General features: G+C 39.5%; 1 protein-coding gene across 6 annotated transcripts in view; it reads right to left on the bottom strand.

Annotated features, from left to right (window-relative positions):
- Positions 1–15,284, bottom strand: part of tnrc18 (trinucleotide repeat containing 18) — a 65,367-nt gene that overhangs the window by 10,708 nt on the left and 39,375 nt on the right. For 2 of the 6 annotated variants that reach the window (XM_079872037.1, XM_079872035.1), the window contains exons 18-22: positions 11,809–12,051; positions 10,675–11,078; positions 10,152–10,280; positions 8,473–8,614; positions 5,725–5,842 (exon numbers count right to left, since the gene is read on the bottom strand). In XM_079872037.1, coding sequence (XP_079728163.1) covers positions 5,725–5,842; positions 8,473–8,614; positions 10,152–10,280; positions 10,675–11,078; positions 11,809–12,051 — 1,036 coding nt within the window. Of the gene's footprint in view, positions 1–5,724; positions 5,843–8,472; positions 8,618–10,151; positions 10,281–10,674; positions 11,079–11,808; positions 12,052–15,284 lie in introns of all 6 variants that reach the window. The other 4 variants (XM_079872033.1, XM_079872032.1, XM_079872036.1 and 1 more) reach the window with 3 other exon arrangements.

The raw sequence follows: 15,284 nt of genomic DNA on the forward strand, positions 1-15,284 counted from the left end.
TTAAGAATACCATTGTTTTCATTCTTTGGTATAACATACAACAATGAATCATTCACTAATGAAAGGTGTAATAATAAAGTAAATGGGGTCAATTTGTCAACTGTGGAAAGGAGCTGTCTATACCCAGAGCTTAATGGTTTTGTCTAAAATTACATAGTAGTAGGCTATAGAGGGGAGATGCAGAGGGTCTAAACCAAAAGACACAGCAGCCCAAAAGCATGAAGACCGCTCTCTTGAGAAACACACTGAGCTTTGAACTGAGCTTGGCTTTATCTCCATCTCCCCTCACTCTCCCCCCTCCTCAGGGACAAAATTTGGAGGGGCTTACCCTTTAAAAAATAAAATAAAATAAAATAAAAATCCTTGCCCGATAAATTTATCCTTTTGCAGTGTTTTTATTGTCTTTACTGTCAAGAAGTCAGAGCCCTGGGGATATGCAAGATAAGTCAAACTGTTTCTTGACATCACATGTGAGATCCAAAATGGTCTCTGATGCAAATGGAAAAAAGGAATAAAAAGAGGCAGACCAGGCTAAGCCAGTGTGTAGGCGGAGCACAATCCAAACATAGGTTTCTCTCTTCCAGATCTGGAATATTATTTATGGAAATTGGCAGGTTTCACCTTTGAAAAATTTGCAACGCCCTCTTCCAGCTCAAGAGAACCAAGTGAACCAACATGCAAACGTATCAATACTGTTAAAAGTCAAGTCACGTTTATTTATATAGCGCTTTTTACAATAAAGATTGTATCAAAGCAGCTTCACAGTAATAACATGAAATTAATACAACAAAGTTTGTTTCTTAAAAAAAAAAAAAAAAAAGGAAGCTAATCAGAGTTTTATTGGTTGTAGGAGAAAGAGAGAAACAACAATGAGCGGCTCTTTAAAGTGCAGGTCATTCTATTATTGGATGCGAGTACATGGGCCTTATAAATCAGCATGGGTGCAAACATGTGTGACGTCCAAGACGGGGCTTCTGTGCTAAAAACAACAACAACAAAAAAAAACAGTTGGATGTTTGGCCTTTTTTCATTTGGATTCATGAGGGTGCCTGCAGTTCAAGCATGGACCCAGAGCCAGGCTTCAGAGGTGTCCATCACCGAGTGGCAGCCTTATTACTGTGACATGAACCTGGGAGGTGATGTGGGACAGCCTCCCCCAGATCACTTCCTCCTGGATCTGGCCTGAGGGGGAGGACTCTGCTGGCCAAACCTGATTGGTTCTGTCTGCAAAGCCTGGGATAAATTCACACCAGCTGCCTCAGGGGGGAGAAAGATTGACCGCCCGAGCAGGGTTAAATATCTGTCATGTTTGTGGATTGCTCGCCTGATGTGGGCTTGGGACATGGGAAGGGTCACCCTAAAATTTGTTTTTGTCTGTTAAGAAGAAGGGAAGGTATTTGGTAGTAAAGGTCAGTATGAGTAATTTTATTGCATTGTAATAAAAATGTCCTTTTGGGAAATACTTGATTTCGACTGGTCACTCTGCATTCTGCATATTTTGGTATAATGACAAAAAAAAAACACACACACACAAAAAAAAGCAACTAATTTTCTAAATAGCTGTCTTTTATTACTCCACAGTCTCTTTCTTCTCACATAATAAAAATAATTTCAGCTCAGATAAATTTTTCACATCTATTGATTTATTTTGGAAGTAGCCGCGTGGGTTTATTTTGCTGTTGAATATCTTGAAACTGCCCTTGATGATTCACACACACACTGCAAAACATCACTTCATATAAATAAATGCTTCCTTTTATGCTGTTCTGTTTAAATGCTGGAGGAGGTTTAAAAATGACTGTTTACATGTCATTGGGAAAACCACTCAAAAGAAAGGAGTAGACCACGAAAAAAAAAATAAAAAAATTCCTTCAGTATTTCGGTCTTGTTTTCCAGTACAAATATATAAACACTCTTAAATCAAGATACATTTACTTGAGATGCAAAATGACTTAAGTCTTGTTTACTGAAGAGAGTTTATGCTTAAAAAAAAGATACAATATTATAAGGGGTAAAGAACAAAAAAGCTGTTTTCTTTTTAAATTAAGTGTATTTTTCTCAACACAGTGACAGATATTTTTCTTGTTGAGCACAAACTCAATTTAGATTTTATTTTCCAGAAAGCAATATTTAATATCTTAAGTTATTTAACATCTCAAGTAAAGGATTTTTAGATTTTTTTTTTTTTTTGCAGTGTAGTTGTGTAGAGGCACAAAATGCAATTCTCCAATATTATATTTCGCTTTTAGACGACATGATGGCATTCAGAAATCTTTATTGGAGCAGTAAGACAGAAGGAAGTTTAGTTGCGAAAACCCCCCCCCCAACATTTCACCTTCTTTACATAGAACCACATCTCTAAAGCATAATTAAAGGCACAACAGAAAAAAGAAAAAAAATGGCGAGCCAGCGAAGGATGGAGTGAAAGCTTCAATTAGTTTTCCATTACCCATAAATAATGGGCCAGTGCCATTAGCATGGTCTTCACGTCGGAAAGTGTGACAATGGCTTTGCCAAAGGACTTTTCTGAGCAGAACACACAAGCTTCATGAAAGCCGAGGCTCAGGCTGAGAACAGACACTTTCCCTTACCCTAGATTTCATTCCAATTCGACACCGGCTGTGTGAGTTATTGACTGCACAATTAACCAGCCTGCTCTCATGGACAACAAGTATGTTCATGTCTGCAGAAGCCCAGGCTCTCCACAACGGACTCAATTAATGAAGACAGGCGAGGCAGCGGTGTCGCTGGCGGCATGTAAACATTTGAGTGCCCAAGCACGGATTTTCAATCTCTGGATGCGTTAAAGGTGGTGTTGTAGCACAAGCCATCACAGAATTACATTTCTAGAGGGCAGGGTGGACAACAAGCGATCTCGGTTGCAGTCAAGCCCTCCGCACTAACGCCTGCTCTCGTCATATTAAATCCTCTCGCAACCAGTTCTCACCGTCACACTGAACTACCCGCTTTGAAGAGCTGCGGTAACACAGTCCTGCACAAAGGCACCTTCCTTTCCTTGGCTGGAACGGACTATTTTTAGTACAAGAGGCAGATGCAGAGCGAGCAACTGAGGGAGAGATATTCCACTGCCAAAATATGACAAACGTATCTCATTATGCCACGCAAATGTGCTGCAAATTAACAGATAAAGCACCACCTTTCTGCTCGCTTAATTTAGGAATACACGTTTAGTATTAAACCGGAACTAGCATCGAGATTTTGAGCATGCTGACTGACCTCTGGCTCTCAGGCCGCCGGAATTTGGGAGAAGGACTGTGATGGGAGTTTGAAGGATGGCTGCTCCTCGCTCTCGGACTGATAAGAGGAAGATGCGATTCTGTGCTGAATGCTAAACACAGTCATTGAGCAACCGTGGGCCGCCGCTCTAATGAAACTAAAATGGAGGACAACATTTCACAGAGGGCAGAAATGCAACAGAGCCCCTCTCATTAAAGATCCCCCTAACAGATGCTGCACCAGTTTGACATTTTTCACTAAATTAGATTATCCTTTATAGGGATGACTTTGAGAGGAACTCTCTCGCCCTTCAATAGACTAAAACTTGTTCATCCAAGTGGATAATAGGCCATGGGAGACTACAGAAAGCATACAAAGTCCAAACAAAACTGCCCATTTCTGTCATCGCCTCCCTCAAGACACTTCACACCCCTTCTGTTTCCTGACCGAAAACAAAATGTTTCACTTCCAAATTTTTCCATGGAGAACTCTGAAATGGACCTTACAATGGGAAAAAACTTGGCAATATTTCACTCGCTGTAACACTAAGTGGCTCAAGTAAACAGTTCGGTAAAAAATAATCTGTAAATGGCCAGGGAGTTACAGTTAAATAGAGCGTAGGAAAGACAGCCAACTTTTTTAGCGACCTTGGTTCTAAGCCTTGAACTAAACCAACCAGCTCTGAGATTAATCAAAACATTACATTTGATTCGGAGCAAAACTAGACAACTCTCCTCCCATAAAGCACTGAGAATGATGCAATTAAATGAACACAGGATTTTTGTCTTTGTAATGTATTTTCATACAATAAAAAACAAATACTTTTGATCTTTAATGCATCAAATCAGATTTAGGCAGCTAGGAATCTAGATCATTTTACCTAGATACCTTTACTGTGAGTTCAAAATTGAGAATGTTGCAATGAATTTGTCAAAGTTTTTATTTTATTTTTATAAATGAACACCTCACACTAACTTATTGGGTCTACAGAAGAGTACCCTCATTCATATACCAAGGTGGTTCACTCGTTAATATAAACGGGAGAAATCACAACACGCAATAAGGCAGAAAAAATCCGGCTTTCCAAATAAAAGCCAATCGCCAATTGGTAAAATTCCTACATCACTGCAGCCACCAGTTTTCATAGAAATAGTCAATGTCCTAAAATGTTCGCTTATGACTGCACATGAGCATTGGCCTTACCAATATGAAATGCACGCTTTTTAAATGATTTGAGCACAAGAAACAACATTAAATGGACACAGTTTGTCCAATTTTATTGCTCATTTCAAATACATTATTTAAATTTCAGTAATTCCCCACTCAGGTAAATAGGAGTCTTGGCTGCAATTTATACATTTGATTATTTTTACAGAAACCAAGCTATTGCATCCTATAGTGATTCATAATTGGGCAAACAATATGGAAGACTAGTGTTGGGTAAAAAAAAATAGATTGATTTCTCGATTTTATTCGATTCTTATAATGAACCAATACCGAACCAATTTTTTATGAACCAATACCGATTCTTAAATCCGAAATATCGATTAGTCTATCCTGTTGTTAGTTGATGAAAGACCAGAACATTGTAGTGCTCCTCCCATCCAATAAATCGGAATAAGCTTTGTTACTTTTGATATGAAACAAAGTCTCATATTTAAAATTCTGTCCATTTTCAAAATATAAACAGTGTTGGCGCTGTATAATGTGGTGACAGATCGCTGTAGCGCCTCAGTTTAAAAGAACCGGCAACGCAGAGCGCACGCAAACTTAATACCAGTTACAGCAACAAATAAACATGAATGAACATCTGAAGGTATGTATCATGTATCAATCAGTGTTTCAACCACGGAAAGACGTCAATAAAACAGCTTGTAAACTGTCACGTAACGTCACATTTGCATCAGAAAAACCATATTCAGTGACCATTATTCGTTAGACAGCTAGAAAAAAATTATTCAAGAGGAGCATTTTGCTAAATATATGCAGTATATTACATATTCATTATAATTTTTTGATTCTTTATATATTCATAATAACTTTTAATTGCTCTTCAATATTTAATGCATGTTTGAATAAATCCGTCAAGTTGACAGCCACCATTTAATATTTATATTTCAAACATGAATTGGAGTAGAAATATAATTATGTAATTGTAAAGTTAGGATTATAACTTTATTATTATAAAGACTTCCTTGAGTGTATTAAGTGTTTATATACAAATCAGTTAATTTGAACCTTTAATATTATAGAAATGTAGTACCAACTGACTCCCATGTATAGTTTACAGCATTAGTTGAGATTTTTTTTCCCTTGAGACAATTTGCCATGCACTGTAACCTGATATAGATCCAAAATAATAAATATCGAATCGAAAGCTTGTGAATCAAAATCCAATCGTGAAATTTGTGTCAATACCCAGCCCTACTGAAGACACAGCAGAGGGTATAAAGAGAATGAAAACAGTTCCGGCTGGCGGTCTCTTACATGTCAGGAGAGTGAACCGTGCTGACGTGGCCAGCATACAGGAGTTTGTCATCCATTGGGATGAGGACCCGTAATCCATCCTGCAGTTCATCTTTGTTGATGACACAGTTCCGAGGGGCTTGGTGAAAAACAGAACAGAGGGAGATAAGCAGTGTTAGAAAGAGACATGTCGAAACTTGTGCTCCTAAATGACATGAGAATTCTCATCGCCACCTTAAAGCTGCAAATGTTAGAGAAAATAGCTGTGTTTCAAAAGACAGGGAGCTGCTTATGGATTCAGCATTTTAATGTGAAAACGGTTCCCACAGGTTAGCTTAATTATGCTGCTTTCCAAGATATCCAATTATAGCCAAATTCAAGACAACTTCATGTGTTAATCGTGGAGAAGTTAATCCAACCATATCAGTGAAAAAAATCCCAATATGGTGAATGAAATGAATGTCAGTTATAAATGTACTTGTAAAAAAGGAAATCTCGAAGGCGGCAATACCAGAATACACGGCTGCAGTATAGGTCATAAACCCCGCTCTCCATGTAATCGAATGGGATGCAAGCCAAACAAAAAAATTCCGATTACACTGTCCAAAGATCGCTTCTGTAATTTTAGGTAGTTCTTATCATGCAGATGTATGTTTTTCCAAAAAAGTATGGTTTTAGTTAGTAGTTTGATGCTATAAAAAAGGGGTCCAACGTCATGATTGACAGCTGTGCTTGCATTGAGTCTGGGGGAGAGGGAGTGTGGGCTGAACCTTGAAGACTCAGGTTTCAACTACATAATCGCCAACGACCGTTACTGGGATATTTTGGCAACATCTCTACAGTGGAAGGAAGCAGAGATGCCCTATCCATTTTTTCCCCCTAGTCTATTGGCTCGTTTCCACTGAGCGGTACGGTACGGTACAGCACGGGGCGGTAAATCCTGATCCGGCTTGCTTAATACTTAATAGGCGTGGTGTAGCCTATACCTGAAAGCAGCGATCGATGTAATTTTCGTGTGAAGAAGAAAGCGACATAGTAAACTACAATGTATGACATACAGCAGATCTTGTTCTTGCTTCTTGGCATGTGGCTGTTTGTCACAATATGACAAGCGCCGACATTAGGCACTTCTCAATACCAACTACACAAAGTTCGGACTTGCCAAGTCCGACTCAGGAGAAGGACTCCTGAGGACACAAGTAATTCTGCAAATGGAACAGCGCTTTCCTGAAAACGTAAACTCTGCTACTCCGGTTATCTCTACATTTTACACCGGTATGTACATTTTAGGCAACAATAAAACAAACTATGTTATAAAACACCACACTGCCTCTTTTCGTTTTCATTTAAAGAAATCTTAAACATTATAGCCACACAAATGTGGTTCAGGCAACGCGTACTGATTATATTCACTGAATGCATAATGTTAGCCTATTTATAACAAAACAAAATATAAAACTCAACCTTGCCTCTTTTCATTTAAATTTAAAAAATATTAAACATATTAATATGGTCCAGGCAATATGTGCATTTGTACTAAACAACAAATGTTGCAGTAAACAACATTACAATGATCATCTTCACTGTAATAAAATTAAAAATGACAAAACTCAACACAGTCAATATTATCCATTATAAAAGTAAGTAAAAGGCACAAAAATGTATACAATAAGAAATAAAGCAAACAATTCAGTCAAACATACGAAGTCAGCGCTCTAGTCTAACCTTACAACGGTAAAGTTAAATAGCCTAAATATATAAAGTTACCAAACTTCACTTAGCCCTCAGGCAAAACGATTGGCCAGGGAACAAATTATAGATTCACGAGACCAAAGATCGCCTGTGAGGTCTACACAAGACGAATTATATCTCATGTTTAACCACTACAGAGACGGCAGAGTCAGCGGCATACGTCAGAACGACTAGCTGAGGAAAGGCTGTTCCAGGCGGGGTACATGAGCGCCGAGCGTCCGGTGATCACCTGGAATGGATCTCACAACCTGGATCAAATTTTCCACCGATTTGAGCTTTAAACAACTACATTGTCACATGAAAAACTCTTAAAATTACATTTCGTGACACAATAACAGTAGAATTATATTTAAACTGTATATAAAAAAAAAAATGGCGCTTCTTATGTTGTCATTCCTCTTGTAGCACGCGCAAGTGACGATACTCTGTCAGCCAATCAACATTTGCAGTGAGTCTAGCTCCACCCTTTAGGTACCGTACCACTGTGCTAGGTACCCAAATGGAAGGGTACCGAAAAAGTGGTACGGTATGGTTCAGCATTTTGGTACAATTCACAACTTTTGACAGTGGAAACGGAAATAATTGCATACCGTACTGTACCGTACCATAACGCTCGGTGGAAATGAGCCACATGTGTGCTGTTCTGCGTAGAACCTTCAAAATCTGTCATTTATGAGGTTTCATGACGGTTACGATGCTGTCAATGTAGGTAGCAAGCAGCTCAACAAGGTTTTGAAACGGAGCTAATGCGTGCAATACCTCTCAGCTCGTCCCATTAACGTATGAATGCAATCAGGCCAAATCAATTTTCTGATTTTTAATGCTGGATTAAGATAAGATATGCTGTGAAATGATCTCTCCCTCACGTCATTCAAAAGACATTCACTTTTAATTGCATGCATGGACAAGAAAATGAAGTCTGGTTTAGTCATTAAACAGCAATTATAAATGGGGAGGTAATGAAGGAAAAGAGCTCCGCGGCCTTGATGACAAGAGGGAATGAGAAAAGAGTCTCACCGGGGGTGCAGGGTCTTTCGGGCTGAGCGCTCACAGGGGGATTCTCGTCCTCTGAGAAGCTGCTGTCCTGGTTGGGCTCAAAGTCCTCATCAGCAGCCATACTTTCCATCAGTTTACTGACAGCACCGCCCTTCCCTCGAGCCTGCTGGGGGAATTCAAGCACATTTTGCCCCAATTCCAGTGACAATATGAAATATTGAACACTGAGCCATAGTTGGTTCAGTTCTAAAGATGAGACCCATGTGCTTCCTAGAGAATTGATTCAGTAAAACCTATTTAGATGACTGACAAGCTCGGCTCGCGAGAAGTAGGATTTCTTGATTTTGAATGGGGCAAATACCCAGAGGAGTTCCCGAGCTTCTGCACTGTGCATTATAACATATGATTTATACATACAATGACAAAACAGCAGTGGTGGAGAGTTTTAAAATGCAGTAGAGATTTATCTTGAGAAGAAAAAATAAATTGTGCAGAAGGGGCGGAGAAATGGATGGAGCGAGATGTCGTTTGGTTAATTTCACTTCTTTCCCGCTGAGTGTGCAGTCTAATTAGGCTTGCTGCTCTATTGCGCTCTCCCCTTTTCTCTCTCCCCCTCACCTCCCTCCCTTTGGTCATGGTGGGTACTGAGAGCAGGCCCATACAGAATGGGACAGGGGAGCAGGAAGGGGCAGCTCATTTAAATGCAAGGCTTCTCCCAACAGGCCTTGAGCCTGCCAGGTAAAATTATTCTAATCCCTTTCGGTGTTTCTCCTTAGAGTCACAGTGTAGCACAAAATGGCTGCTCAACACTAGGTCTGTTTCAAATATTTATTATGTAGCATGCTAAAAATGTAAGTAAATTTAATATATAAAAGTTTGGGGTTGGTCAGAATTTTTTTTGATGTTGTTGGAAAGTCTCTAATGTGCACCAAGGCACTTTAATTTGATCAAAAATACAGGAAAACAATAATATTGTGAAATATTTGTACAATTTAAAATACTTTTTCTATTTTAATTATATTTGAATAATATATTGAATTCTTTTGTCTTGTATTCTATTGCTGTGATGTTGCATTTCCTGAAGCTGAATTTTCAGCATCATTACTCCAGTCTTCAGTGTCACATGATCCTTCAGAAATCAATCTTATATGCTGATTTGCTGCTCAAGAAACATTTGATTAGTATTATCATTTTATCATCATATTATCATTTTGTGGAAACCAATAACAATTTTCCAGGATTCTTTGAATGGAAAATTTTAAAGCATCTATCAAAATATTTCTATTTTAAATAAATTATAACATTAATGCCTTTACAGTCACTTTTGATCCATTTAATGGATCCTTGCTGAATAAAAGTAATTTTTCACCAAAAAAAAAATCTTACTGACCCCAAACTTGAGGGTTAATATATGTATATATATTTTTTAAATCAATTTAGCACAAGATTGCTAATACTATACTTGCAACAAAATATAATTTTATGATCTTAGATCAAATTAATTGAACACTTGCTTTTTATTAATGATATTTAATAAATAATTTAAAAAAATTACTATCCCAGTTGATGGATGTTGATAGATCTTGGAATTTGCTCAAGGTGTAAATATCATTTTTGTTCATCAGCCAGAATATTGTAAAATATTGGCCAATTCATCACTAATTAGCACTGCAATGTCAGCTGAGTTAGGCAATAGTTACCTCTCTGGATTTGGCCTTCACCTTGCTCTTGCGGCCTGGGCTGACAGGCAGAGCTCCGGCACTTTCCGAGGGTGTGCTGGAGAGCTGGGGTGGGGGCAGACACAAGGGGGTCTCCTTAATCCTCTTCTTCTGAAACATTCACACCAGATACAAAGCCAAACCATCAGCATGGACAAGAGTGAAAAGCCTCATACAAATGCATGACACAATCGGGCTCAGTCCTCCCAGACATTACAGCCATTCAACAACATTGGATAGACAAGTAAACATTAATAGGCAGTCATGTATTGAACACTATAAAAAAAAAAAACAATAGAGGATTCGGAGTGAGGAACGGTGATGGCTGGTAATTGTAGCCTGGCAAGCGGCAGCCATCCTTTTGTGTCCAACAACATGACACTCACAGCGGGAGGCTTTCTTGTCCGACAAATGTAGCAGGACACCAGCTGGTATCAAGCGCCCTCACTGTTTCATTGGGGCTGGCACAGAGGACTCAATCTACATCAATAAAACAAGGGCTTACCTTGTTGGGGTCTTTCACCTCCTTGGCTTTGGTCAGCTCTTTGGGGCTTTGCGGAGACGCTTTGGGGCCACGGGCAGGTTTGGGAGTGAGTGGAAGAGGAGTTTTGCCAGACGGGGAGATGGGGGTGGCTTGGGCAGCATCATGGAGGAAGATGCGTTCACTCCTCCGCCGTGTCCACTGTTCATCTTCGCTTCCGTCGGCGGTAAGGTCGAAACTGAACTCCCGCGGAGACTTGGGTTTCTTCGGTTTGCGTCCACGCTTGCTGGGGCTGGAGTCGTCACGCCTGACGCTCGCGGGCGGCAAGAGAGGGAGCTCAGGAGCCGACCGCTTGCCGTGCAACAGTGACGGAAACTTCTTTCTCATTTTAACATCGCTCTCCGAATCTGTAAACTCGAACTCTGTACCTACAATCCAGAAGATACAACCTTCAGTTATTAATAAGACATGCAAACGAAATGCACTTGCACAAACGCAATCTGTCTTTTATGAAAAACACAACAGTAATGTAAATACTAGGCCATCTGCTATAATTTAAACCATCTACATGTGGTCAACTCCTTTGCCAACAAAGAACGACAATGTAATGTGCACATGTAAGAAATAAACAGGGCCAGATGTGGGAGCAGAATTAAGTCTGAACATTGTTGCAGGGCCTTGGAATAGTTAATGAAGGGGGCTGTTGGTCTCCGCTGGCAAGCCTGTCGTGTGCTCTGCTGGGTACCCGCTCAGGATCAGAGCCCAACCTCATCAAAACAAGGCCTGTCAGCATCACATTCTCAGTGAGTGCAAGCGGCGCAGCAAACACACAAACACAAATGCGGCTAGGGGATAATGACACTCCATTCTCAAGGTGGGGCTCAACTGATGGGTGTCTATATTGAATAACACCCCTACTGAGTGAATGCTCCAAGCACAATGTGTTTTCATCTGCCAGCACCTTTCAATTCCCTCACTCGCCCATGCACATGCACGACACAGCTCAACAAAAGACAGCCAATAACAATGCATCACCTTGTCACCAGGGAATTTAAGTCCCAGCAGACTTGGAAAAGCAGCTGATGTCACAGAGAGATAACAGAGGAGTCTAAGAGTGTAGAAAAAGATGCAATCCATTCTGGAAGAGCACTTCCTTACCCAGTAGACTCTGCCGTTCCTCTTTTTTCTTGGCCTTCTGTTTAGCCTCCAGTTGGACGATGGAGAGTGGATTGGTGACAATGGGGCTCGGGATAGCGCTGGCGGCAAAGCGGGCCAGAAGACCCAGCCCACTCTCTTCTACAGATGACGAACACAGGCCGTCGCTTTCATCAAGCTCATAATCATACCCATCTTCATCCTCGTCATCATCATCCTCATAATCATCCCGCTCGGTGAAATACTCTGTTAACAATGGGAAGACAAGTCATTTAGGATGTTTGACAAAATATATAAGGTTCAGAAATGAATGAAAATAAATCCTGTGACATGACCATTACTTAAAGCAGGGCTCTTCAACTCCAGTCTTGGAGGACCAGTGTTCTACTGAGTTAAGCTTCAACCCCAAACAAACATACCCAAACAAACTAATAAAGGCATTCAGAACTACTTGACAGCTAAATGACACTCTTAAAATAAAGGTATTTTCGTAGTGATGCCACAGAGGAACACTTTTGGGATCACCAAAGGACCTTCCAGTGAACAGTTTTTAAAAGAACCATTTTTTTTCTTAGTGTGAAGAACATTTGAATAATATACAGAAACTTTTGTGCAGTGGAGGTTGCATGGATGTTAAGGTTTCTACATGGAACCACAGATGCCAATAAAGAGCCTTTATTTTAAAGAGTGTACAGACAGGAGGGTTAAATTGGGATTGTTTCTTAAGTCTGCAGGACACTGGCCCTCCAGGACTGGAGTTGGAAGAGCCCAGAATTAGTGATAGTTCACCCAAAAAGGAAAATTATGTCATCTACTCACCCTCATGTCATTCCAAACCTGCATGACTGACTGACTTCTGCCTTACGTTCTTCAATGAAAGTCAACGGGGTCCAATAGATGTTAAGACCCCAGTGAATTTCAATGCATAGACAAAACGTCAAATCATTCTTCAAAATATAATTTGTGTTCTACAGAAGAAAAAGTCATACAGGTTTGGAACGACATGAGGGTGAGTAAATGATTACATCATTTCATTTTTGGGTGAACTACTACTTTCAACCATATCCTGTTAAAATTAAAACCTCAATCCCATGCAATTAAATATAAAATATCCAACATCTAAATACCATTTTCCCCAACTAGTTATCTCTGTAGAACAATAAACCCATTGAATTCAATCTGCATAGCGATGAATTCTAATTGACTAGCCCTTATCAATCATTCTGCCAGCTGTAGTGTTTTCTCACTTTTACGTATCCACTGTAATCTAGCACCGCAGAAGCAGACTTTCTCTAGATTAATGTGTTCTTGCTCAAATACTGCAGCCCACCCACTGCTACATAAGATTACTGGTGGGGGACAAAGCCTGGTTTCATGCGGGCAGCAAATACTAAGCTGGGTAGGCAGGATCTTGCAAGCGTAGCTTTCAAACCTTCAGAGCTTTAGGGCAGGATTTAAAATCAGCATGGCTGCTGGCTCGCTCCAAATTGAGAGGGGCAGGGAATGCAAAAGCCCAAACCAAATAAGAGAAGCCAGTAAAGTGGCCTTGCCCAATGTGCTGAATGAGCTGAATCACTGAAGGAAAAAAGGGAATAGAATAAGCCACAAGCGCTGCAGAAAGTTAAGGTTGCTGGCAGAATCCCTGACTAAGAAAGTCATCAATTATTAAAAGTCTCTTCAGCTCGGAGCTTGTCTAAACTGATAAAAAAATAAAAAATAAACCTCTCAAGGACTAACTATAAGACAGTAGGTACCCACTTTAAGCAACACCCCATTTTCTCCCATTCTCTGGAGGGTGAGGAAAAAGTTTGGTGATGGAAACAGACACACAGGATGTTTGAGTGCAGTTGTGAGTAGCCAAAGCCAGAGGTGAGTTTGTTAAAGACAAGGACTGTAGCAGACAAGGACTTCGATTGGTTATGTTGTGAACATAACTTTATAGATGCTACAGCGTTAAGACCTGAAGCATGTATTACACGGACTGACAGCAAGCAAAGGATGTGTACAGGAAGAAGCTGAAGAACAACAAAGCAGGCTCTGTGAGGACAGTCCTCCATGGCTCCTGAGACTCAGTCTGGCCTGGACGCAACTCAGACCATCAACCACTTCAGCCATGGTTATGTTCTTCTCTTTCAATTCAATCCTCAAACTTCCTTAGCAGTAAATAATAATAAAAAAAAATGTATAGACTGTCTTCATTAAGAAAAAATAAATCAAATTAATAAGTACATCTTGGTTACACTTTACAATAAGGTTCATTAGTTAACATTAGTTAATTACATTAGTTAACATGAACTAATGAACTGCTCTTCTACAGCATTTATTAATCTTAGTTAATATTAATTTCAACATTTACTAATACGTTATTAAAATCAAAGGTTGTATTTGTTAACATTAGTTAATGCACTGTGAACTAACATGAACAGCTGGATTTTTATTAACTAACGTTAACTAATGAACCTTATTGTAAAGTGTTACCCAAATCTTATATATAGAGACTAACAAAATCTTAATTATAACTGGTTTCAACATCAACGAGAAATATTACTCAGTTATGTATTGTACAACAATGGCAAATATATAAACAAACAGCAGCTGTAGAAGACCTTAAATTATTAATACGAACAAAACAATATTAATATGGCCAAGAAGGAAAATGAGGAGGGAGAAGATCATCCTGAACTTTATAAAAAAATAAAAATAAAAACACTTTTCCTACCAAATACAAACATAACCATGGCTTGAGGTCATGTAACAGGAGGTGAGCATGTTAAAAAGGCATTTTCAACACCTAAATCTGTTATCCAGTCTTTTTTGTTTGCTTTTTGGTTCTGTAACAGTGTAAGCACAAATTAGTAAAAATTATGGAGAAGTCACAGCAAAAGAGGATGGTGGCCTACTTACAGAACAATGCTCAAGGCTCAGGTGACATGGATAGTGACCTCACGCTGAACAGCTGGCTGCCCTACTCCCAGCCAAGCCCTTTGCTTCTTATTTTGTTGCGGCAGGACAAGCAAATGGACAGACCGATAGACATTCAAAAGCATCATGGGTAGGAGAAGGGGTCAGAGGTGGAGGGGTGGCCAAGCAGCTGCAGGGAGAGAGCGAGCAGTCTGGAGAAGCTAGGTTATTCATTTTTTTTTTTTTTTTTTTTTAGTAAATCAGGGATCTCCCTATTTTTCAAATATCCCACAATGCATTGCCTGTTCACTCATCATAGTGAAAAAAACATTGCTGGAACGGTTCAAGATTTATGCTTTCAAATTCTGGTTGTGTGCATGTTGATTTATTGACTTAAACTTTGTTATAATGGTAGTACGCTCTACTGCCATTAGTTTCACTTTGGTTTATGGCACCAATCAGAACGATAATGTATACAATATTGTAAATGCAGATAAACATTATCCAACATCTGTCTAATATCAATTAAGCATTTTCTCATCTGTTAAAAATCTGATCTCTTGGGAGAACCTAACAAG

Source organism: Squalius cephalus, assembly GCF_949319135.1.
Source record: "Squalius cephalus genome assembly, chromosome: 1".
Lineage (NCBI taxonomy): Eukaryota > Metazoa > Chordata > Actinopteri > Cypriniformes > Leuciscidae > Squalius > Squalius cephalus.